Raw genomic sequence first — 23,887 nt, forward strand, 5'->3', positions numbered from 1 at the left:
ATGAGGTGTCAGATTCCTGAGAAATTCTACACTGCAATTTAATGCAACTTTTAAAGAATATTCTGTGGCTATGCAGACTCAGCCTGTGCTATTTTAAGGGAAGAAACCTTGTCCCAACCACTTGCCACATTCAACTATCTAACTTTGTTAACTAATTAGAGGTAATTATTAAAAGTTTGTGGGCCAGTTTTCTAGGTTAGTTTGTAAGATGGCCCAGCCCCGTGGCTGAGTTCTGGTTCATTCTTTAAGGAATGTAGCATTTCTGTAAATGGAGAAGTGCTGCTCTCCTATTGCTTCACCTTGTAAACTCTTTTCTAGCAGCTTCTCTTTTTTGCATTTCTCCTCCTCCCCTCACACTCTGATTAAATGTTCTCCTGTACCCCAAACTTACTGTCTGCAGTGCCTTTCACCTGGGATCAGGGGCTGGACAAGAACATGCTGGGAACAAGCAGGCCTTGTGCTGCTGGTCTGCAGCATTGCAGTGTGTAGAATTGCTGTGCTCTCCTGACTTCACATGCTTGCTGTCTGGGAAGCAGATCCTGCAACTCGTTCCACTCAGCCACAGGGATCTGTACAAGAGATGGGAGAAGAGGAAAGGCTCCTAGTCTGCTGTGTCTAGGATTCCTTTCATGGGAGGTAGATAGTCCTCAGGATAGTTAGGTTTTCCCTCTCCTGGGGATCAAAACCTCCCTGGAGCCTCTGCTACAGCAGCTCTCCCTGTAGGAACCAGACATTTCAGCAACATTTTAAAATCCATTCAGCCACAACTGTCTGTATTTTACCAATCATTTCTAGGAATAAAGAGGGGACATCTGTAGCAATTTTGATTGGTTCTCCAACTAATACAGTTAACTTTTTTACTGTTTTTGTTTAAGAGGAGTCTTATATAAAGCATGATTGTACAAATTCAAGAGAAGCCCTGAGAATGAAGTGTCTTCTGCAAGCACACAGTCCAAGGAGATGATAGATTACAAAGGAGTAATATCATATTGAAGAAACAGTGAAGTTGAACTTCAAAACTTAATGAACTCTGGATTTAATCTACAATTCTAGGAGATGTTTTTCTTAACTGTGTCCTGGGAGCCCGTATTAAGAAAACAGAATCAATGTGATTCCTTCAGGTATGTGTGCAGTGTATATTCAAGACCAGGCCAATGAATGCTTTCAGTCTGAAATATTCTGTGTTCCATACTAGCATTAAAAAAGTAAATGCATGAAAGCATTTGGGTTCCTTTCTGCTCAGAACAAATACCATCTTAATACACTTCTAGATAGAAAATACCATTACAAGAAGCCACCAGGAGGCAGCACATTAAAACATTTGTGCTGTAAAAGCACATTCACAACAATAAACACAACCCAAGCATACAACAAACCCACCCTGTGCCTCTGCCAAATCTGCAACCTGATATTTAGCAAACATACTCTCCTCCCCTCCCTTCCTTGTCTTTATGTTTTATACACTAATTTCTTTACGTACCTGAAATGAGCAGCAATTCCACTGCTGGCAAACAGCTTACTGCAGGCTCACAGTTAAAATGGAAGTCAAACTGATTTCTGGAATAGCATTTAGTGGAAAAAAAATGAGTAAACAAAGTAGATAGTAGTGATATGACAATATAAAACCATCCAACAAACCAAACCTCTTTTGCTTCCTCTGGGGTTTACCAAAACATTCCAAACCTCTTAACTCTCTCCTATTTTTCTTTTTCTTTTTTTGCTGGTGTGAAGGATGATTCTCACTTGTGGCTCAGCATAGAATAAGAGAGCCCAAAAGCACTACAGACATAGTTCAAGTAATGTACTAGTTTAAAAGCCTTCATATGTGAATTACTTATGGACTTCAATGGACTTGTGTTACAGGCTGAGCATGTGAAACACAGGAAGACAACTACAAAGATGTGCCAACTACCTACAGCATTTTAAAATACGGACCTAAGAACACAAGGTATGTGCATATCAATCAACAAAGTCCAGCATAAATTGTGTACACTTGGGTCCTTGGGAAAGGCAGTTAAGAGCTAACCAAAAGACAAACCAGGGAGCAAACACTCCTATTTTCAAGCAGCAAATCTGGCTGTCAAAGTGCATCTGTGCCTCTGGCTGCTTAATTCAAACAGACCTTCCACATTTTCCAATGCAAAAAAAAAACCAACAAACCAAAACACAATTGGGGAAATTAACACACAAGCACAATGTCAGCAGAAATCACAAATTTATTAATCCTTAAATATATCAATCATTTACCATTATGGCAAGAAATATGTACACTGTGTCCCATGGTAAACTGCAGTGTTCCGAAACGACAGAAGTGTGTAATTCCATTGTGGTGGAGAGAACAAATCACAATTTCCTCACGTCTTGGTGTGGAAGACAAACTTGGTCTACAGTAATACGTCAACACCACATGCTATGTTAGAAGTATAAAAAAAACCACCCTACACATAAGTTGTTAATTTTAAATACAGTTATGCCACTTATAGCCGCTTCACCAAAAAAAGTAAAGAAATTAATCAGAGAAAAAATGAGGCCATTACTTTTTTTTTCACAGATCCCATTGGCAGGTTAATATGGCTCAACACATTTATTGTAGATGCTTATTTTAAATATATATTGTTTAAAATCATGTAGTAATTATCAGAGAAGCTTAAATCCATCTACCATATATCCACTAATAACAACATCAAAATGTTTAAGAACTGCTTTTGATTAGTAATCAGCACAGAAAGGTGACATGATACAAATTAGGAAGCTTTTCCCATTTAAAAAACTTCAGGCTGCTGAGTTGTAAATTTTCAGCTGCTAAGAAGGACACTGAGATCTCATGCACTATACAGCACTGCAGAAAACAGTTAGCCCTGTTGGTAATAGAACAATTAACACATGGAAAAGAAATAACCCATCCCTGTATTTTCCTGTTAAAAATGGAAGGGGAGAAACCTAAATGCTTGCAAGGATGTGTTTTCACAGCAACACAAAGGAGGCAAAACTAGTCCCTGTGACAAGGTTTGTGTTCTGAAGTGACACAGTGTTTCCCATGCAGTGTCTGGGAACCAACCAAGCAGGTGATGCTGCCAGGGTGGTTGTCCTTGATCCTACTGGCTGTGTGAGGATTTACAAAAACCAAGACTGGTTGAGGGGGGCGAAATAAATCCGTGAACAAGTGTTAAGAGCCTTACTAGAAAACTAGTGTATCCCAAACACATTTCCAGAGAAGCAACAGCAGCAGCAGTGTGAAGTACATAGACTCTTCATACTAAGCTTTTAAGGCCTAATATTTCTCAAGTCTATTAACCACACAACTGGTTGATAGCTTAACCAGAACTTTCTATTTTTTTAAAGCCTCCTTAAAAAATGTACAGTACACACCAACAGCAATAAAGAAATCATTCTCTGTTCTTGCTTTTGAATCTTCAAAAACTGCCCCTCAATTGTCACTTATGACTTATGATTTTTAATTTTGCTTAATCATCCAATTTAAATTTTCAATTAACAAAATAAAGCAAAGGTAAAAACTCAACAGAAAAAAAGCAGCTGCTGGCTCACCATAATAATGGCAGTTAATTCTGCAGTGCCCAAGCCAGCAAATGTTAAGTTTTTTCCAGTTTACATGGACTAATAAACTAAGGAGGCTTCAGCTGATACGAAACCAAGATGTTATCTCTTCCACATTTATCAGTGATTTTGTCCATCTACATGCTGTAATAAAAATCTCTTGTACAGCAACAGAGCTGCCAGCAGAAATCCTAACCATTCCTACCAGAATCAAACCAAAATCCTGGGACTTAGGGGGGTGAAAAAGGAGGAATCAAAATCCAGTTCTTAAAAAAAGAGGGTAAAATGTAGGTTTTTTTCCTTTTTTTCTTTTATTTATTTTTTTTTTTAATAAACAGGATAGTTTTTTAAGTTGTCTGTCAAAACTTGGCATAAATGGAGAAAGTGACAAATGTATTCTGTATCTACTGCTGTCCATGAACTATTTTTTTGGTCTTTTTTGCCTTATTCTCTATTTGCATGGAACATCACCTTCATCGAAATGTTAACAGTGTACAGATGGAATACACAGCAACATGGTGCATCACAAATGTGTTACATGAAGAACCTTCACAACTTCATGCACTCAGAAACATGCATGAAGAGAATGGGATGGCCAAGATGGTAATCAACCAGGTGCGTTGGGTACAGAAAATGCAAGAGCGGCACCGCTGATATTTTTTAGCTAGGAGGAAGGAGAAAAAAAAACAAACAACAAATTGCCATTACTGAAGTAATATAACCACCAGATAACAATACATGCTCAAGTGTTAGCCAAAACTATTAAAAAAAGTGAAAATATTTTCAAGATCAGTTAAACAATATTGTGAAGGAAACCAAGGCGGGGGGGGGAACCCAAACGCTCAGGCAAAGCATTCTTTTATTTTTCAAACCACTTTACAGACATTTTCCATCTTTACAACATGCCAGAGAGGCTGTTAAAATAAAAAAGGAAACTGAGGCAGGAAGCCAAAGTGCCTTAACTGATGTCTTAAAGGAGACAGGGCAGAATTCAGATGTGAATCTCTGAACTGAACTACTACTTCCTTGGCAAGTACGTTACGGACATTGCCATGGCCTGAGATTCCCGTATAAAAAGTGAACTTGGTAACAAGGAAGAGTCAGGTGTCATTTACATGCAAGACATGCTAGAACTGCACGCAAGGAGAAAATGAAAGAAAAGGAAGATGTAAGCAAGTAGTTAACTAACTCAGCTGATGGGTTGTATTACCGTAGCATCTAGAGGCTGGAGCGGTGATGGGGATCCCGCTGTACTAGGCACTGTACAAACACAGAACAAATGCTTCACTTCAGTCTTTCTGCTGTTTGGTATTTAACTTATGAAAGCATGAGAAAGTTTAAGGTGGGGAAGATGAGGGAATACAAGCTTGGGAGCCACAGGTCTGAATTGAGGTTTGAGAGTCAGTTTTAGGTCTGGCTTCCCGTATCACCCGGGGCCGCTCCCTGTGTACGTGCAGACGTGGCTCTGCAGGGACACATCTCCACAAGTTCTTAAGAACAGGGAGTGCAGAGAAAAATTTCCTGCCATCAGTCTCATCACTCAGAGAGAAACAGTGAATAAGACAAACCCCAAAGTTTGTCTTGTCTGACTTGCAGCAGAAGGTACAAATGCAATTAATAAACTAAATATACATTTGTGCTCATATTCTTTTCAAGATAAATTATTTGCCATAAGGAAACATTTCCATTTCCCTATAGCTACCAAAGAGCTGAGTTCTGTCCTTTGTGTTATGGACACTCCTTACTGCAGTTCTGAAAACAAGCTACTCTGCTTGCAGCAACTGTTTTGACATAACCTAGGATACTACATTTTTAAAAGTAGATCACAGCTGTTATGGCTTTTCCAAGTTTATTAGATTTGTAATTCTTCAGCTATGATGGATATGATACTTTTTTGTTAGGTAAGTGCTACTATTAGCTACTGTGTATTGGTAATAAATAAGAAGCTGTAGACTGTATACATTTCAAATACAAGGAAAGAAAGAAAGGATAATCTAGAACAGTATTTTAATTAAAATTTTCTTCTGTAGTTTTCCAAAGTGGACTTATTGGTACCTTGCTGCTCTGACTGGGAAAAGTAAAGGTGAAGTTCAAAGCAGCCTAAACGATAGGTTTGGATAGGTTAGAGAAGGTGAGTTCTGGCATGGGAATCTACCAGTTAAACTTGAGAAGATGGGGATTAAGGACAGAATATGTAAAATAATGAAAGATGACAATGCTGGGCCTGAAATGGGAACTATGGGCCTCAAGGAGCCTCCTTAGTCTTTGCCAATGACCTGAGCACAAGCAGGACTGGGGTCACACAGTATGCTTACACTTAGGTGGAAGGCACAATAAATAAAAAGGAAAACAGGAGTATTGTGCAAGAAGAATAAATAAATATCCTTGAGGGCTGGGTAATCCAGAAATGTTACACGTAATAATAAGGAAGTACGAAGCTGCACACTCAGCAAAGATTTCTATATACTCATTGGCTGGAAACTACAGATGAGGATCAATACACAGCTGTCTTAGATGATCTGCTGATGTGATGTAGATGACAAGAAGTGCAAAAAATCATGCCAGAACACAGCAGGTCTGGCATTCTTAACAGCAAAAAGAAAGACATGGTGAAGTTAAATAAAGCCCTGACCACAATTGTACAAAGTATTTCAGAAGAACCCAAGCTAAAAGACAAACCTCAAACAAACAAAAAAAAAGACAGTGAGGAGCTATTAAGGTAGCCAGGAAAACAGAGATCCTATCAAGAAAAACCAACCAAGTTAGCATTGTTTGTTTACCTAATGAAAATGGAAGATGGGAAAGGATCTAATCAGCCTTCACAGAAAACAGCTCATGTCTGCATAGGTATCCCCAGTATAGAACAATGATGGAATAAGAATAATCTAGCATACATACTAAAACTTAGGCTGGGAAGTAAGGTTTCTAACCATAAGACCAATGATATTTTAGAACAGTGATATGAGCAAGTCCAAAAAATCCCCTCTGAATTCCAGATGAGGGCTAGGTAAGGGATTTATGTGATACTGTTGCCAGTGCTGCACAGGAGCTACACATCTAGGGCTCTGCTGCCATGTGGGAGCATCTCTCCTTAAGACCTCCAAAAAACCTCTTCCCAAAAAAGAAAGCAAGAAGAAAAACCAAACTCAAAAGAAAAGATTGACACGAATTGTACTGGAGAATTGTTTATTCTGCTCTAAACTCTTCCTGTCCAGGGCGCACTGGGACAGGTGACCCTTCTTCCCTGGTGCTTTCTGGCTCTGCACACACCCAGGTCAGATCCCTGGGCAACACACTCCTGGATGAAAATATGACAACACCTGCGTGGCCCTGCGTTGCAAGAAACTGTCACTGCTCTGTCAGTGTTGTCTGTGTGAGCTCTGGCAGTGCAGCTGGAATGTGAAAAACAGAGGACAAACTGGTTCCTGTTCCCACGGGTTTCACAGTTTTAAATAAAATATAGTTATCACTAAGTAATCAAATTACTTTTTCCTAAATAAAAAATAAAAAAAATCACCCAAACTGAAGTTTAACACTTCATTCTATCATGTTCCTGACCTTGTCAAGTGTTATTTCATACGGGAGAATAGTGTTGCAAGAAATAAAACATGGGACGTGATGAAGTTTGAAGGATGAAATCTAAGCTCTTACCATCCACACCAGGAAATTCAGCCCCTATCCTCATGATTACATCTCACAAAAAACATAATCACATCTGAGCAAGCCAAGGCTGCCTGACGGGACACAGCCTAACACCAAGCAAGGAGTGGGTCAGGTTGGGCTCTGAGGGATACAGCAGCATTGGTGAAGGCTGCAAGCAGGAGGCAAGCAAAGGGCTTGAGCAGAAGCTCTTGAAGAAGCTGTGACTTGCTGTACACTTGGCACTGATGGAGATCTGGCTCAAGGAATTCTGGTTTGTGCATGCTGAACCACAGCACGACTCGGAGGGGATAAGAGGGTGAGCAGAGATGCCCGGATGAGCAAGAGGATAATCATGAGGGGAGAGATCTGGGACTTACTCACAGAGATGTCCTAACTATCAGACAGTGACTATTTGGCAGTTAAGCAAAGAGAGTGTGGGAAAAGAGATAAGAGCATGATAGCTACTTGTAAGACTTAATTTACAAAGTAAATACATAAACTGGCTCAAAATCAACTTGCAGTGATCATGACTGGGCTTGAGTAGATGTGGCTGGAAATCATAACAAATATTACTCAAACCTCAGTTTTTCAGAACAGTAATACTTCTTTCTCGAAATCTGGTCAGCTCTGAAAGCTCCACGAATCCTATTGCTTTTTATTTTTTCAGGTTTACCTGAAATTCTATTTCAGGTTTTCCAATCCCATGATGTGCAACTTATAGCAAGTCTTATCTACATTAAAACATTTTTTCTGCTCTTCAAGCAGGGACCGAGCTGGGTCAGTGGGCATCACAGCTGAAGACAACCACCAAAAAAAGCCTTATTTGAAAAATATTTGCACCAATACCATGCGCACGTTACGGAACACAATACACACTGCATCAACGACCACAGGGAATGACGCTACCGAGAGGACGGCTTCATTGTTTTTAAGGCCAAAAGCAGCTATGAGGACTAATCTGGTCTGACCAACGCAGCTTAAGCTCGCGGTGGGAATCGTGTCTTACTTGATGGGTACTGTGGGTGACCCTGAACGGTGAAAATGAACGTTCTGCCACTTCCCATCCCGACGGTGCCAGACGCGCGTCTCCTCGGACTGCATGGTCTTGGGCATCCCGCTGCCATCCATGTACTGCGTCAGGCGGATGTAGGCGATGCAGGCCGCGTCCTCGCCCACCAGGTGCACGTGAGGGTTGAGGATAATGGTGTGGATCGGCTTATTGCTTTTGGATAAAGCTAGGAAACAAGCAGAGGCAGAGAGGATAAATCACCTTTTCTCTCTGTGGGCTAAAACAACTCCTCTCCACCCGTTTTACCGACAAAAACCCTCACGCTTAGCAGATGGAAAGCCATAATTATTGTTTACTGATAACCATGACTGACAACGAGCTCAAGTACATTGTAGAAATGAGAACAATCACAGCAGAAAGTATGTTTTCCCTTTTCCTATAAGGAAACCAATTAAATGTTTAATAGTACATACTATCTAGTCCATGTGCATACACGGATTAAATGCAGTGGGGGCCACCATATCGAGTTTCCCTATTGAGTTTTCCCAATAGTTCAGTTCAGTTCCACTGCTATGTCTAATGACATTTGTACTTAATATTTTCAGTTAAAATAATTCAGCTTTTAGCTCACTCTTGTGACATATATTATTAAGTGCTGATATCTATGAAACCTAAAAAGAAGTGACAATGAAAGGAAACATTTTTAGGAAAATGCCATTTTGGAGATGAACAAGAATTCTGGAATACAAGAATCCCATTTTATGCTCAGATATTTCTCAGAAATCACTGGATAAGCTGACCTTTTAATTTACAGTTTTTTATTTCCTTTTGAATCAAGTCTATTCTAAAACAGTTACCTACAGGACATGATCCTCCAAAACCTTTACATCTACTCTATGGTTAAGTTTTCCTTCTTCTAGGTGACATTATTATAAGATACACATCTATAGAGAGAGTGTGTGCATATGTATATACATACATATATATATATTTTTTTTTTTCATATGTGAGACACAGCTGATCAGATCCTAAGAAGTAAGTACACTCAGAGCATGACTTTCTCTTCTGCCAAGTGGAAAAAAAAATGTATGAGAATGACATATCTATGGTTGGGTGTGTTTTTTTTTTCTTTTATACATCTTTACTTTCTCTTTCCATGAAACTTTCCCCTGCTGTGCGACGTGCCCTATGTGTGAATGAGAGCAGCAGAAACAGGAGGAAAAACACACCTAGGAGAACTCTGAATGAAGAAAACGACACTGCCAAATCAAAACGCTCATTTTGGAGAAACACAATCACAAGGGACAGATGAAAGTTCAGAAAGATGAAAAAGGAAATGTTTACCGTTTTCGAAGTAAAACCGGTGAAAGTCCATCCCTTCTACTAGATTACCCAAAGCTTCAGGTTCAAAAGATGTAAGGCCTGGATCACAGATTTTCCTGTGGAAAAGAGGAAACTCTGTAATAAACACATGCAGTTATCTAACACAGCTTTGGAGAGATTTCATTTTAAAAGTTTCCTTTATTCCCACTGGACACATTACTGACCTGGGCCAGCACACTGGAAAAGAACAAAACTTAAATGAGAAGTAAAAAAGTTCTGGTTTTATCTAAATTAGTAAATTTGGCAGCTTACTTCAAGTGGACTAGATTTCATATAAGTCAGCTTTTGACAAAAAAACGACTGCCAAAGAAGGCTCCACAAGTCAATGGTATTACAGGTAGGAATTATTGCTTGTGACTCTGAAAACTGCTTCTGTGCAATCCAAAGGGTATTTTGTAGGTCTCACATAATTATTAAAGATTTTTTTTTTTTAATTTTTAACTGACAAAATTGAGGTAAGAACTTGCAATAAGTTTCCACTTGACATCTATACAACAAAGGTTTTAATGTGATCACACCAAACCACAGTTTAGTGCTGGCAAGTCTTTAAACAGGACAAGCAGTGTCAGTGTTGAATTGTCAGGCTTGTGCTGCAATGGGATAACATCCACCCAGAGAAACACAGAGGGCCAAAAGAAATGCCCAGAAGGGCTTTCCTCTACTTTTAGTTTCTTTTGTTTGGAGGTAGAAAGAGAAGAGAAGCAGTGATGGAATTGTGCCTTTGCAGTCAGACCACTTTTCCCCAGCAAATTCTCGCGAAGGGCTCTGTAGAGGCTGGTGGAACCTAATTTCCATGTGGACTTTCAGGTTCTGAAGTATAAATAAGATTCTAGCTAATATCAATCTCTATATACAATTTAAAAACTCCGCAAAAAGAGGCTTCTACAGTGTTTTGTGGTTTCTGAAGCATAAAGATGACTTTACTTTTGTACACCAAGATAGGCCACTGCATATTTTGCATCAGGATTATGATCCTGTCTCAACAGAGTCGTACACTGGGGGCATCTGAGAAGGTACCTCAATAACGCACAAATGCAAACACACACACGCTCAGATATAAATATGCACAATTACATACACACTGTCAAGTACATCAGCTCTTCTCACTCCTGCCACAATGAGAAAACTTACGTGTAAGCTTCAAAGTCCCCGTTGTTGATAGCTTCGATCAGCTGCTCAGTCACCTTGATAATCTCCTGCTTACGAGCTAGGGAGAGATACAAAAAGCATTCTCAAAACGGAAGGCAGAGCAGAAGGTGAGAGCTGAAAGGCTGTCAGAAGGACAGACATGACTAAGGCTTCATTCCTCAGTTGGTGCAATGACCAACCATTTCTCTTCCTTGTCTATGACCAAAGGACATGATGCCATAGTGCTGCTTTACACTGTTTTGGCTTCAGTGTACTCCTGTACTCAAGAGGAAATTAAACACACAGCAAGATCAATCCACTTTCCTACCATGCTTCTAATCTGCTTTCCCTCACTGAAGGATGTGCTGTTTAAAAAGCAAAACAAAATGAAACCCAATTGGCAATTCTTAACTTCCAATTAAAGGAAATCAATTATTGTTTTATAAGCAATGCTCTAATGGTTCGTATACACATGGGGCCTTTCCGTTTTAAGTGTCTGATGCTGGTTTTCAGGACTATTTGTAACACTTAGTGTTCACTTTGGCTTTCTGTGATTGTGTCTATCCTGTGCTTGCAAAGTGCTAAATGCATCTGTATTACAATAAAGCTCAATTAGATAGATAATTTGGCAGTATTACAGTACACCTACTAATAAATGCTAAATAGTAACAGAAGAATAATACATTAGAGACAACAAGCAGAATATGTATTCCAAATGAAGTGTTTGCATACACCGCAAAGGCAAAAGTATGTGAAACAGTTTCTCCTATATCTATCAGTCAAGAAATAAGCCCACAGTTCAGTACTTGTTCATGTTGATAAGAGTCACACTAAAACTGTGATCAGTTAACAAATTCAGGCACAGTGGGATGGTTATTACTGGTATCAGTTACTCTAGGAAGGCAAAGCTTAAGAGGCTTTATCGTGATGGAAAATCTGACTTCACTTTGAAAATGTACTTCTGCTTTTGCAGAAGTTTTTGAGGAACAGAGGTTTATATCTTTGCATTGTATGCTCATCATTCAGTAAAGTTCAACCTTTTACTTATTAACTTCAACCAGAACAGTACTGCTCTCAAATTCAGATTTTTGTGAGTTTAACGCTAAATGGGTAAGGATGACAGATTTTACTGGTATGTTTGCAAGATTTTAACTTACATTCAACTCCTTATTAAACCTCAGAAAATCAATTTGTAAGACCAAGCATGAAATAAAAAAAAATGCAAGCAACCAGGCTGCAGCAGCTCCTCATGCAAGCAATAGTTGTATTTCTCCTGCACACTCCTACACGTGGACTAGGCTATTAACACACACACAAATATGCCTGGAATGTTAAAACTGAAGTACGAAGAGAGCTCACATTCTTCTTCAAAAAGAAAATGTTTGGGAGCGTGGGCAAGATGCAAATCCCCACTGCAAGACCTGGCATCATGGTCTTAAAGAACCTTTTCACTTCTTGTATGCTCCACCATCTCCTTTAGTAAGTGCAAGCCTAATATATTCAGATAAAAAGCAGCAGAAAGAAACCAGCAAGGAAAGAAGGGATGGAGAAGAAAAGTGGATATCAAGGGCTAGCAAGGTTGTTGGTTTTTTTTTTTTTCTTTTTCTTTTTAGTTCTTGACTACTAGATAGGATCATGGGTAAGAATATTTCAAGTATGAATTGCCTTATTTTTCACAAAATAATTTGAATTGAAGAGATGTTTTGACTGCAGATGGGCAATGGCTCCATTGTCCTAAGTTTAAACAACATAGATCAAACTGTGGCTGCTGAATGGCATTGTCAGCATAAGCCAAGTGGTGGGATGGCTGAGTAAGAAAGAATGGTGCAGTGTTAGAAGAGTCTGACAAAAAGAAATGAAGAACACAGAGGCTTCATGCAATGAGTAAACCACAAGTTTTCCATGCTGCAGCTCATATACCTAACACTGAGGTAAATTATTTGATTAAATAACCTGATAACACGTTCCAGTCAGAGATTAGAAATTGCAAGCTATTAAATCAGACAGGGGGAAATGAGGGAAGAACCTCTGATGAGCTGCTACATAGTCAAAGGTGCTGAGACATCTTCTTGAAAAACTAATAATGTAAAGGACTGCAGATATTAAAGCAGAGAGCTACCATAAAATGGCAAACTTGGGTGGAAAAGATGGCAGAGCTCTTCCATTCTTTGCTCAGAATATGAGTGAAGCAAATCCATTAAAGAGAAGACCATGGATCTACTCTCTAAACACAACCTTTAGCCCTCCAGGGACAGAAATTTAAGGTAATAAGATATTAGCAGTTCAAAAAATATGACCCCCTGCCTTTGCAAGTGAGCACGTATATGACTAATACAAAGGCAACTCAAGCAAAAATATTATGAAGAACAGCTATAAAAAGACCAAATAAGAAGAAAAAACCAGAACATTTTTTAACACTGCCTAAAATTATTTCAGCAGTACGGCTGCAGTACATATGTTAACTTTAAATGAGTTATTAACCTCTAGATGTGTTTCACTGCCTTTTATCCCCACTCAGCTACAGGGTGGAGATCATCTTTCATAATTAAAGAACACCATTAACACTAATATTTAAAGGACAAAAAATAAGAAAGAACACCCTTTACTCCAGAAGCATATACTACTATAAAAGCCTTAAACATAAAAGGTGCAGTCTCACAGCTAGTGAAATCAAGTATCACAGAACAAAACCCAACCCAAACCAAACCCCAAAACAAAAAAAACAACCAACCAAACAAAAAAACCCCAACAAACAAAAAAAGAACAAAACAACAGCAAAACCTGTTTTTCTAGAAGGGGATCATGGGGCTTTTCTTCCCTCCCTGTAATCCTGAGCAACTTTTGTACACTTAGTCTACAAGAATCACACAGAAAGGATGGATATTTTGGTATTTTAACTGCAAAAAGAAGGTGTAGAATAAAGATGAGCTGTAGACTTGTGAAAATGAAGTCTTCCCAAATACACGTACCATAAACTTCATGCTTTGTGAAACACAAAAAAGAATCCTTGGTAACCGATTGGTCATCACATCCCCTATGATTTTTTTTCAGAACTGCCACCAGTATTTTTGTTCTGGAAATAGTAATTTAAACTACCTTCTGCTTCATTCAGATATCTTTCTACTATCTTTCCACTGTTATCAATACTCGAAATGATCGATTATGTAATTACTTTACTGGACTGTTTATTAATTATCTCCACTTATCTTACAGAAGTAGGAATACACTTTTTTACTGTTCTTTTCCATATTTCTTTGAACACAAAATAACCCTAGGAACAACCATTGTACTGGCCAAGTATAAAACCAGTATTTCTTGTCTTTCAGAAAACAGCTTATCAAGTAAGTACAGCACAACCAGCCACTTGCAACAGGGGCTGGGAAATCCGCAGCAAAGACAAATCACCTTCACCTTTCAAATAATTGAACTTATTCAAAAGTCAGGGAACTGCATCCCTCTTACTACTGTGTGGTTTGAAATGGGTAGTGAGGACATCCCTGCTAAGCAGAAAAGCACCTTTCCAGAAGCAGGAGGCAGCCTGTTCACAGATTAGCACACAAACTTGAAGACAATTAAAATTATTCTGCTTCTTACTTGCTCACATGCTGTTTCTCCAGGAAAAACAAACCAAAAAAAACCCTTAAAACTTTTCAACTCTGTACTCTTGGTAGACATCAGACCAGATTAATCTCACAATATTTCGGATGTGTATAAGTACAGACAAGTGAGTTTGTTCTCTCAGCTCCTCTCCCTTAAAGCCAATGGAGAGAAACAAGCACTTTCAGGGCACGACTCATCATAGCCTAAAATAGATCTTTAAGACAAGCGTGACTCATCTGACCTATTTGCGTTGACTAAAGGGAGTCTAGACAACCAGCTCAAATATAGATACCTACATTGTGGAGAATGTCTACATCTGGGGAGACAAATCCTACCCATTGTGCTACCGCTTTAAAACAGTGCAGTCCTTATGAAGGTGACATTGGTCTGCTCAAATGGAATGGCACAGTATGGGGGAACCTGGCTTCGTTTCTGATAGGAATTTCATGCAGGGATTAGATGGAAAGCACACAGCCACAAATGTTATTTCTAGCCTCTGAAAATAAACCAAGTTTGAGAAGAAACAGGACGAGACTAGAAATGTTATCCTGTGTTGAATAATGAGCTCCAGCTATGTGGATGGACCAGATGCCATTCAGCTTGACAGCCTGGATTGCTGCCCCAGAAGCAGAGGAATACAGCAAATGTCACAAATTTCTTTTCAAAACCATTGTCTTCACACTAAGATTTGCTAATTCTCTACTGGTAATTTCTCACACAATTTATTCCACCAATATCCCAAGAAAATAATTTCTGTGAAGAAAAGAAGGTGCTGCATGAATAAATGAATGGTTGACTCTTAGATCTACATTAAAAATGCCTAGACTCTCAGTGACAAGGCATGCTGCAGGGGACTTCCATTGCAGAAGTTTATCAGAACCTAGTGTATTTAAGATCAGAGCTTCTCTCCCCCCACCACTTAACCTTAAACTTTGGTATAACCTAAGACATCCGAGTTGTCATCTTACACATAACATCTCTTTCCTAGCACCTGCTGATTCCAAAGGTTCACTCAGATTCCTCACATTATGATATGGGTGGACAGTCTGCAGGATTATTATTATTTTTTTTTTTTTTGCTATTGACTATCTTTTACCTTTCTGAAAACCTGCAAAAGCCTATTACTTGCCTAATGAAAAATAAATAAATAAATTCAATGGATATGTAGGCAAATATCTGAAAAGCTATCACAGCACTTTTCCACTCTCTACTGGCAAAAAAAAATCAGACAAAATGAATGCATCTCCAATTTAAACCTTTAGCATAATGTGATGTTAAGCAACATGTCATATGCCCTACATACTTTCTTTTTATTTATATGAAACTGTTTATTTCTCAAGATGCTCTCTCCTTGGAGCTACCATGCAATTCTACTAATATTTATACTGTGTGGCAAACATTGGCAAATGTGTATTCTTTAATGACAAATCACCTACAGTCTCAGAACAAAGCTATGTCATGGTCACTGCCCTTACAAGATACTGCACTATGGCTTCTCAACATGTTACATTAATCACAGGATCTGGCAGCTGTCTCAAGAAATTATGTTTAAACTCTTGATAACTGAGACATTAACAAGGTTTGCCACTGGCTAAATTTTTATTTAAACTGTGCTCCTACTTCATCACTCTACCAATTCAGAGAAATCTTCTTGTTGCCCAACAGTGTTTTACAATGGAAAACCAATAATAACCCTCTCTTCTACATCTCTTCCCTTTTCAATAAGCTTTAAAAAGCAATGAGATGTTTTGAGATAATAACAACAATTACAATAATAATAATAATATTCCCCAAACAATATGTCTAAAAAATGTGGCATCTACCTACTTTACTCATAGAAAAACTGCATTACCTTTTAAAATCTGTTCCTCAATACTTCAAGCACCTAGGGCTGGAATGGAGATGTTTTCTTCTATGGGACTTTAACTAAATGACAATCCTTCCTTGCCTTGTCTTTTCTCAACATGCCACATTCACATAATCTGTTTCCCATGTTTGTGACAGCAGATTATACCCTATCAAGTTTACTAGCTAAGAAATCAGTACTTTTCTTGTTTATAATTATAACGTATACTGATAATTATAATAATTGCTACTTAACAACAAACATAGGGTGAATTCAGCTTCCTGCTACAGAGAGCTAAAACTGTAGACCATTTTGGTTCCCACCTTCTTAGCACTGTGCTGTCATGAAAACAGCTGTCAGGTGCAGGTATCCATTCAGCTGATCTTTGGAGCCCTTCTCATCTCCCAGACACTTTTAACACCAAGAAACAGCACATGCCTCTGACCACCACCTCACAATCCAAACGTTGTACTCTGACTTCACTGGATATTTATTTTTTTCTTCTAAATTCTCAAATTTGCTCTTTGAATATATCGACTTGAATTCTTCTGTGATGTCATTTAAAAATCATAATCACTTAGCCTGTATCATTGTCTCCAGCAGGCCCAGTAACTCCCATGTAGTTTACCTGAGAAGTCTCACCACATTTTCACAGATTTTTTAATATTGCTCACTGCTGGTGAAAATCATTCATTACTACAGCTGTTGGTAGCAGTTATCTTTTTTCCTGGTGAATGTTATCTGCCAGATCTACACATCTCCAATAGCTTCTGCCTAGTGATATTGCAGAGACCTCTCTGACCTGTATCAGCGTTCAGAGACAGATTGCTAGAGCTGTCCCAGCCAAACTCCACTGCAAAACCATGGTAGCACAAACACATCTCCATTAGCCACACCAGCAGCTTTTACTCAATGGCCTATCACGTTCCTAATATCTTCTTTTTACTTGTGCTTCAATTAATCCTGTTCTTGGTAGACAACAACTACTTTTTGCTTTCTGAACGTTCTCAGGCCATGGGACTGTGGATGCTTATTAAATGTACAGCTGCAGAAAAAAACAACAGAACAGATTGTCATAGCCATTTCTAAAATCATATTACACCAGAATGGCTCATTGATAAAACTAAGTTGAGGACAGGTTAGATTATGGGCACTTTACTTTGGTCACTAAACTTGATTATTTAAAGAAATTAAATATTCTCATTATTGGGATGAAGTTTTTTTGAAGCCTCAGGATACAACCATTCAGGCAAGTCTGGTGCATATTCAGATACTGGGTTAACTTCTGCTGTTTTGCCTACCAGTGTTTTGGCAAATTCTAAATTTCTAATCTGTAAATTTAATGTAAACAATACTGAGCTGGTAGGCTCACTACCAGATGTAGTAGCACCAACATGGCTCCACCAAGTAGCTTTACCAGGATAGTTTCACCTAATACTTTTCCTGCCTCATAACAGACTTCTTTTTATTATTATTATTTGATCATTTTCACATTCCGGAAACTGGACTTACCTGCCCTGGATTTCTGAGAAGTTTATTATGTGGAACAAAGAGGCAAAGAAGTGTGCTTGTTTCTGAAGTCACAGAATGAACAGAATAAATAGGAGATTGTTCAATTTCTTAAAATGTTACTCTATACACGTACTAAGTCATTTCTGCACCACACTCTTTCAGGGAAAGTAAAACACTCCCCTTTCTCAATGATAGCGGTATTACCTGAGGTGCCTCTGTTCCTAAATTTGATAACAAAATTAGTAATGAACATCTATGTTTAAACATTAACAGTGGTCTTAGCACTATTAACTACCCAGTGAAGCAGGATATGTGAAGCTGCTAGCGTTCAAGTCTGAAAACCTTGGGTTCATAATGGATTTTCTGGATATATATACTGCAGGTGGAATAAAAGCCTTATGGCAAGTGTTACTGATGTTCTAGCTTTGAATGTTATACAGGCCCACGTCTTTCCTGTTAACTCCTCTCTTCTTTAAGGTTCTGTGCAGTTTGCACTGTTGGTGTTTGTAGTTCTAGTTTGATTTACAGTCATTTCTATATTGATTGATACCACCCTGCCTCTCCCTCGGAATGAAGCTGTTCTTGCAACATTACCTGCCAACAGCCATGACTGGAGACAGCACATCACCTCGGGAACTGAATCCCCTCTCACCTGCATTAGTTGCACCTAACAAAAATCTCACCTTTAAAATAGAGTTCAGGCCACGTACACCCAGCTGGTGTTTCCAAAGGCCTGCCCGGGTCTCAGCTTCACCAGTGCAACTACCCTGACACAGACAGGATGCAGGATCGGGATGCAACCAGCAAAGCCTAAATTCCTAGGAAGTCATTCCCTTGTTTCAACCCACAAGGTCCCTCTGCTCTAAAGAATTGCTGAGTTAATTTATAAATAAGAAATGCATCTACCCAGGCTTTTTATGTTCTACCAGCATACAGGCTACTAACACAACATATTTTCCTCTCATATTTGATTTGCTCATAGTCTCTTCACCCTAAACATTTCCTTTACAGTTAATTGGTCACTAATAGCCACAGATCTCCTCCAAAGCAAAGCATAAAACTTTTCAGTTGTCACAAATCAATGCTGCAAGCTGATAGGTGTCACAGCAGCGTTAAGGTTGGTTTATCAACAAAGTGGCTTGATGACATACATAAACATAACAAGTAATTAATCTGAGACCCTCTCCAGGATCCAAGCCAGAGATGAGAGTAAAATCTATCTCTAAGTTGAAAACTACTGCAAAATTACTTCTGCAAGATACAACTTTCTGAAATACATACCTATTTATACTGCTGTTACAGCTGGTGATCATATTTTTACAATTAATAAAACCTGGCCAAGAAATAAGTATCTAAAAAAATGTACTCCGTATTTTTGCAGACCCTAAGAAAAGGTCACTCCTAGACCAGACAGGTCACAGAATTGACCTTGTTTGTGCTACTGTCAAGAGAAGGAGAGATCCAGAACCACAACGGTGCTGGGGATATTATATCCCACACAGATTCACATAATCTATGCAACTTGTAACACAACCCTAAAGAGTCAAATCCATTAAAAAAAATTAGAAAAGCACTTGATGCAGAGCTGAATGGTTTAAAGATGTGTTGGCTTGTATTCTGTACAAAGGCAGGAACCTTGTACCTGTTTGTGCAATCTACGTATGGTGCTAGAATAACAGGAGGAGGAATAAAGTTCCTAGATTGCACGTGTTTGCAAAGAGGAACCTTCTCTGCGAGGTCTGAGTCACCCTGCATTACTGTCAAACATGCACTAATACTACTTTTCAGTTACAGAGTGGCACCCCCATTTCCCTTCTCCTTCACAGCAAGGAGAGAGCCTCTTCCCATGTAGTCCATGTTGCACAGAAAAGCAAAAATATTGTAAAAGTCTTTTATCACCGAAGGTGGAGAACATTCCTTCTAGATCTCAAATTTGGTGACAAGTATCATCTTCAGCATAAGGACCCAGATAGTCAGTAAACTGACAGAATTCTCTCTGCTACCTCTTAAATCCATTTGTCCCCATCAGTGTCTGACCTCCAGCAGCAGCCAGTAGCCATTCCTGACAAGAGAACAGCTTTCTCCCTGTTGTCCTAGAAAATGTACATCCAGAAGTCAAATTTGATGTAGGGGGAAAATATCCATCCAAAGTGCCTTGCTAAAGCATCAAGCTTGAGTTTGTAACAGCTGTCAGGGTTGCAGCATGGCCTATTCCCTGAATCATTCCAGAAATCAGCCCCTAGGGGCATTGTTAGCTTTAATTTACAATAAAACAATCTGAAAAGCAGCCTCAGGTGGGAAGACTGGAAATGTGAGAGGAATACTAAAAAGTGAAAACCAAGCAAGCCTGCAAGCAATTAATAACAGGGAGATTGTATTTGTTTTGTAAATAAACAGCAAATTACATCCCTGTACACTGGGATAAAACATGCACCTGGTGTCTGGGGAAAAGGGCAGTGGAATTTCTGTGTGTCAGGCCATGGATCTGATGCTGAAACAGCTGCATCATGCATGAGTTTCATCCTGATCATCCTAGACATCAGTAGCTCAAACTCTCGCTCTTGGTGGAGAGAAAACATGCCACCTTTGTATCACTGTTATGTAGCAACAGGTCAGGAACCTACAAATGACAGAAATCTTCATCAGCAAAGCATTTCCCATCTGTCACTAAGCTACAGCAGGAAGAAGGACACAACCAGCATCGTGTCTCTCAGATCTGTCATGGCAGTCATCCTATCTTCTGTGATGGCAGATCCTATTTTCTGTTTTGGGGAATAAAGGGCATCGTGGCCACCCGATCTACTCTTCCCTGTGATTCTACAGAACCATATAAAAGAATTGGGCAAAATATTTTCATTGTTGTTTTCCTTATAATTGTATTCATGAGATATAATTCTGTGCTTCAAGCTTCTGACAGAATTTCCTAAAAATCCTCCTGGTATAACATCACGATACACCATCACGCAGAGGCCCTATAATTAAATTATTCATTTAATGAGCTTAGTTGCTAAACTACAGGCAGCGGTTTGAAGGAAGAAACACAAAATGTTATGAATAAGGGTAAATTACACTGTATTTTCCCCTGTAGCAGCCGCAGATACCTGGAACTGTTCTCCACACCGCTACTTTGCATTAACTCAAACCACTGTCACTAGGCTGTTTTGTGGGTACTTGCTGCTAACTCACCCCAGGCTTCCACGTCTGTTCAACGGGAGGTGTAATGATTCACTGAACAAAGCACCAACATCAGCAACTAAACTAGAGCTCAGCAAAGCTCACACAGCAACCTCAGTCACCATTCACAGCAGTGTTGCTGCTGGTGGTGGAGAGAAAATATTTTCTCCACCGAGGGAACATCAACTATGCACAAGTAGAGACAATAACTGCAGCAGAGCAGGCTGCAGATTCCAGCCCGTGCACCAGCTGAGCTCCTCAGCCTTTCCGAAAGCCAGTCAGAAATGAAGAACTAGACAGTTTTGCTAGAATTCTAACTGCTTTCTGTTTGAATCTCTTCTAAATTCTAAAACTCTCACAGGCTCTTCAGAGGCCCAGGAAGCTCTTTAGCAGATTCAAGTCTGTAGTCTAGGGCATAACGTTGCTACTATATGTTTTTAACAGTGACTTGGGCATCATACTACTTTCAACTTAAGCAAACCTTATATTTCAATGGTTCACTAAGAATTCTCTTTTCCATTCTCCACATTTTCTTCTTCTATCGTCTCTGCCTTGAGTTTCACCTGTATGTATAACATTGTTCTGTGAGGCTTAAAACAACCTTTTCTGTGAGCCAGAGATAAACCTAATACTCTTTTTTAAGAAGCCCTTAACATAAGGGTTATCGAACACAGTATTATTGAGGTAAGTATGAGTAACATCCCAGTATAATATTTACTGGGGAAAGTAGGGAAACAAAAACAGTACCTGTAAGTTACAGAACTAAATTTTTTTAAAAAACCAAAACAACTTATTTTAGTTTTTTAACAAATAAAAGAAAATTCTAAAAAAAGTGTATGAACAGAACTAAAGATAAATGTAAAAAAACTACAGGCATTTGAACAGAATAAAGATTTAAATGGTAACATAAAAAACCCAAACAACCAAACCCCAAGCATGTTCACATACTAAACGTACATACAGTAAGAGTTACAAATCACTGACTCACACATTTTTAATCTACTACTATTATTACTGTAACTATTTATCTCAGTTAATAAGCAGTAAGTTCATTTTCTTCATTCCAAAACATCATGGCAAATGATGCTTTGGGAAATGAAAAGTCAAAGGTAAGACTGAAATGTCAGAAGTAGCACTGAAGACCACAGAAGTAATTTCTTTTAAACCAGGAAAGAGTGTTCTCTTGTAAGATTTATTAAGATGAAACAGTTAAGGAGTGTTTAATGACCTGATTAAACACATTCAGATAAATCATGCTATTGCCTCTCCAAGGGTTTCAAGCTTAAAGTCCTACCTTTCACATCCTCATCTTCAATGGTGGTGTTGGAACTCTCTGTTGATTCCTGTTGAGAAGTAAATATAAGTAGAACGTATGAAACAAGCCTAGCTTATTCACGTGCCTTTGAAAAGGACTGTTAGTTACAGAGATCATGCAAAGCCTTGAAGCAGGGTGGGATGTAAACCACAAACAAATGGTCACACACATGGATTAAGACAATTCCACCTGAAACTGATGTAAAATATTGCCATTCGCTACAGTAGGGAACAGAAATACATTTCCTGCTAATGCTTTTACTTCACAGGAATGTATGGGAAACTTTTTGTCTATTTATTTATTTATTTAGCATCCAACTGTACTAAGTCCATCTGAAATGTTATATGAATTACCTCAGCCAAGTGGGAGAGCTTGCCATTTTAAGCTTAGTGATTAAACCAACTGTGCAAAATAAGTCATTCCATTCCAACTTTTAAATATGCAGACTTCTGCATGCTACAATTCAAAACTGTTTCTCTGCTCATATGACTTAGGCAATGTATGTTAAAGCAAAGTCTCCCAGTGATTTTAATGATACTGGATCAGATTCTGTCATTTTTATATTGTTTTTGTGCTAAAAAAACTTGTGAACCAGAGGGAGGATTGATAAATATATGATAACGACTTTGACAAACTAAGGTAACTTTGTAGCAGTATTCTTCAACCAACCAGCCATGCAGAGGAATGACTCATCTATCAGTTTATACTTCAGCCATCACACTGTTAAAAAGGCAAGGTTATTGTATGTCAGGCTTCCAAGAATTACCAGAAACATGAAATATTACAGGCAAATGCAACAGGGAACTGTCAAATCTGATAGGTACACAGTCTTAGAGTGCCAGAAAGCTTTTACAGTTGGTTATTTATTTTTTTTTTTACCTGTATACTTTCATGAAAAGTACAAGAAATTTATTTTTTTAAAAAAATTTTTTTAATTCACAGCTCAATAGCAAGAAGGATTAACTGGTCTATTTTTACCTGAGAGCCAGAAGATAGGACTGGCATTGTATTTAACTCTTTTGTTTAACAATTAATGAACTAAAGGTAAATTTGACAGTGCCCTTTATTTACTGTGTCCTCATGAGGCTGAGCCAAAAGAAGGTTCAAAATGGTTAATGCACTACTCAGACCTTAAAAAACAAAACGTATGTGCATCCATAAATAAAACTACATTAATTAATTCACACACAAACAAAACCAGACAAGTCACCATGCTCTTCCTGAACGGGATGGTGTTGGACGTTTCGCTCTACACAGATGTATCATGCTCTATCACTTAAAATATTAGATAAAAGTACTTGTAAGAACACAAAACCCCCCCACAAATACAAGTTGTGAACACCATGCACAAGCTCACACGGCAGATGGAGCCGGTACTATTGAAGCATCCACTCCAGTTGCCATACTACAACGATCAGTCTTTCAGACAAATTTAGGAGCAACTCTCCGCATTAAGTGGTTTGCTTGTTTGCTGTGACCTTTTGGGACATTAAGTATCTCAATTGCTATGATTAGAAAGTCAAGTAGATGTAGTCATGCCAATATTTTATCTGGGTTTTCTGGTCTTTAGTGGACTTCAGCGCTAAAGATTAGGCTAGTGTTTCAGATACAGGCTGGGTGGTGCCTGTGAGTCTAAACTTGGGAGAGCTGAAAAAGTAGTAACATGAAAATAAAAGCTCTGTGTTCAACAGATGCAAGGCATGTAAAGGGATGGGACACACAA

The 23,887-nt window shown here is 38.7% G+C and overlaps 1 protein-coding gene across 22 annotated transcripts in view; it reads right to left on the bottom strand.

The window, feature by feature from the left end:
- Nucleotides 1-2,198: 2,198 nt before the first annotated feature.
- Nucleotides 2,199-23,887, bottom strand: part of CAMK2D (calcium/calmodulin dependent protein kinase II delta) — a 142,374-nt gene continuing 120,685 nt past the window's right edge. For 18 of the 22 annotated variants that reach the window (XM_051617988.1, XM_051617982.1, XM_051617970.1 and 15 more), the window contains 5 exons: nucleotides 22,144-22,192; nucleotides 10,721-10,796; nucleotides 9,551-9,645; nucleotides 8,204-8,432; nucleotides 2,199-4,815 (listed from right to left, as the gene is read on the bottom strand). In XM_051617988.1, coding sequence (XP_051473948.1) covers nucleotides 4,809-4,815; nucleotides 8,204-8,432; nucleotides 9,551-9,645; nucleotides 10,721-10,796; nucleotides 22,144-22,192 — 456 coding nt within the window. In that variant the 3' untranslated portion in view covers nucleotides 2,199-4,808. Of the gene's footprint in view, nucleotides 4,816-8,199; nucleotides 8,433-9,550; nucleotides 9,646-10,720; nucleotides 10,797-22,143; nucleotides 22,193-23,887 lie in introns of those variants that run through there. The other 4 variants (XM_051617975.1, XM_051617989.1, XM_051617969.1 and 1 more) reach the window with 3 other exon arrangements.

The sequence above is a fragment of the Apus apus genome, chromosome 4 (genome assembly GCF_020740795.1).
Source record: "Apus apus isolate bApuApu2 chromosome 4, bApuApu2.pri.cur, whole genome shotgun sequence".
Classification (NCBI taxonomy): Eukaryota; Metazoa; Chordata; class Aves; order Apodiformes; family Apodidae; genus Apus; species Apus apus.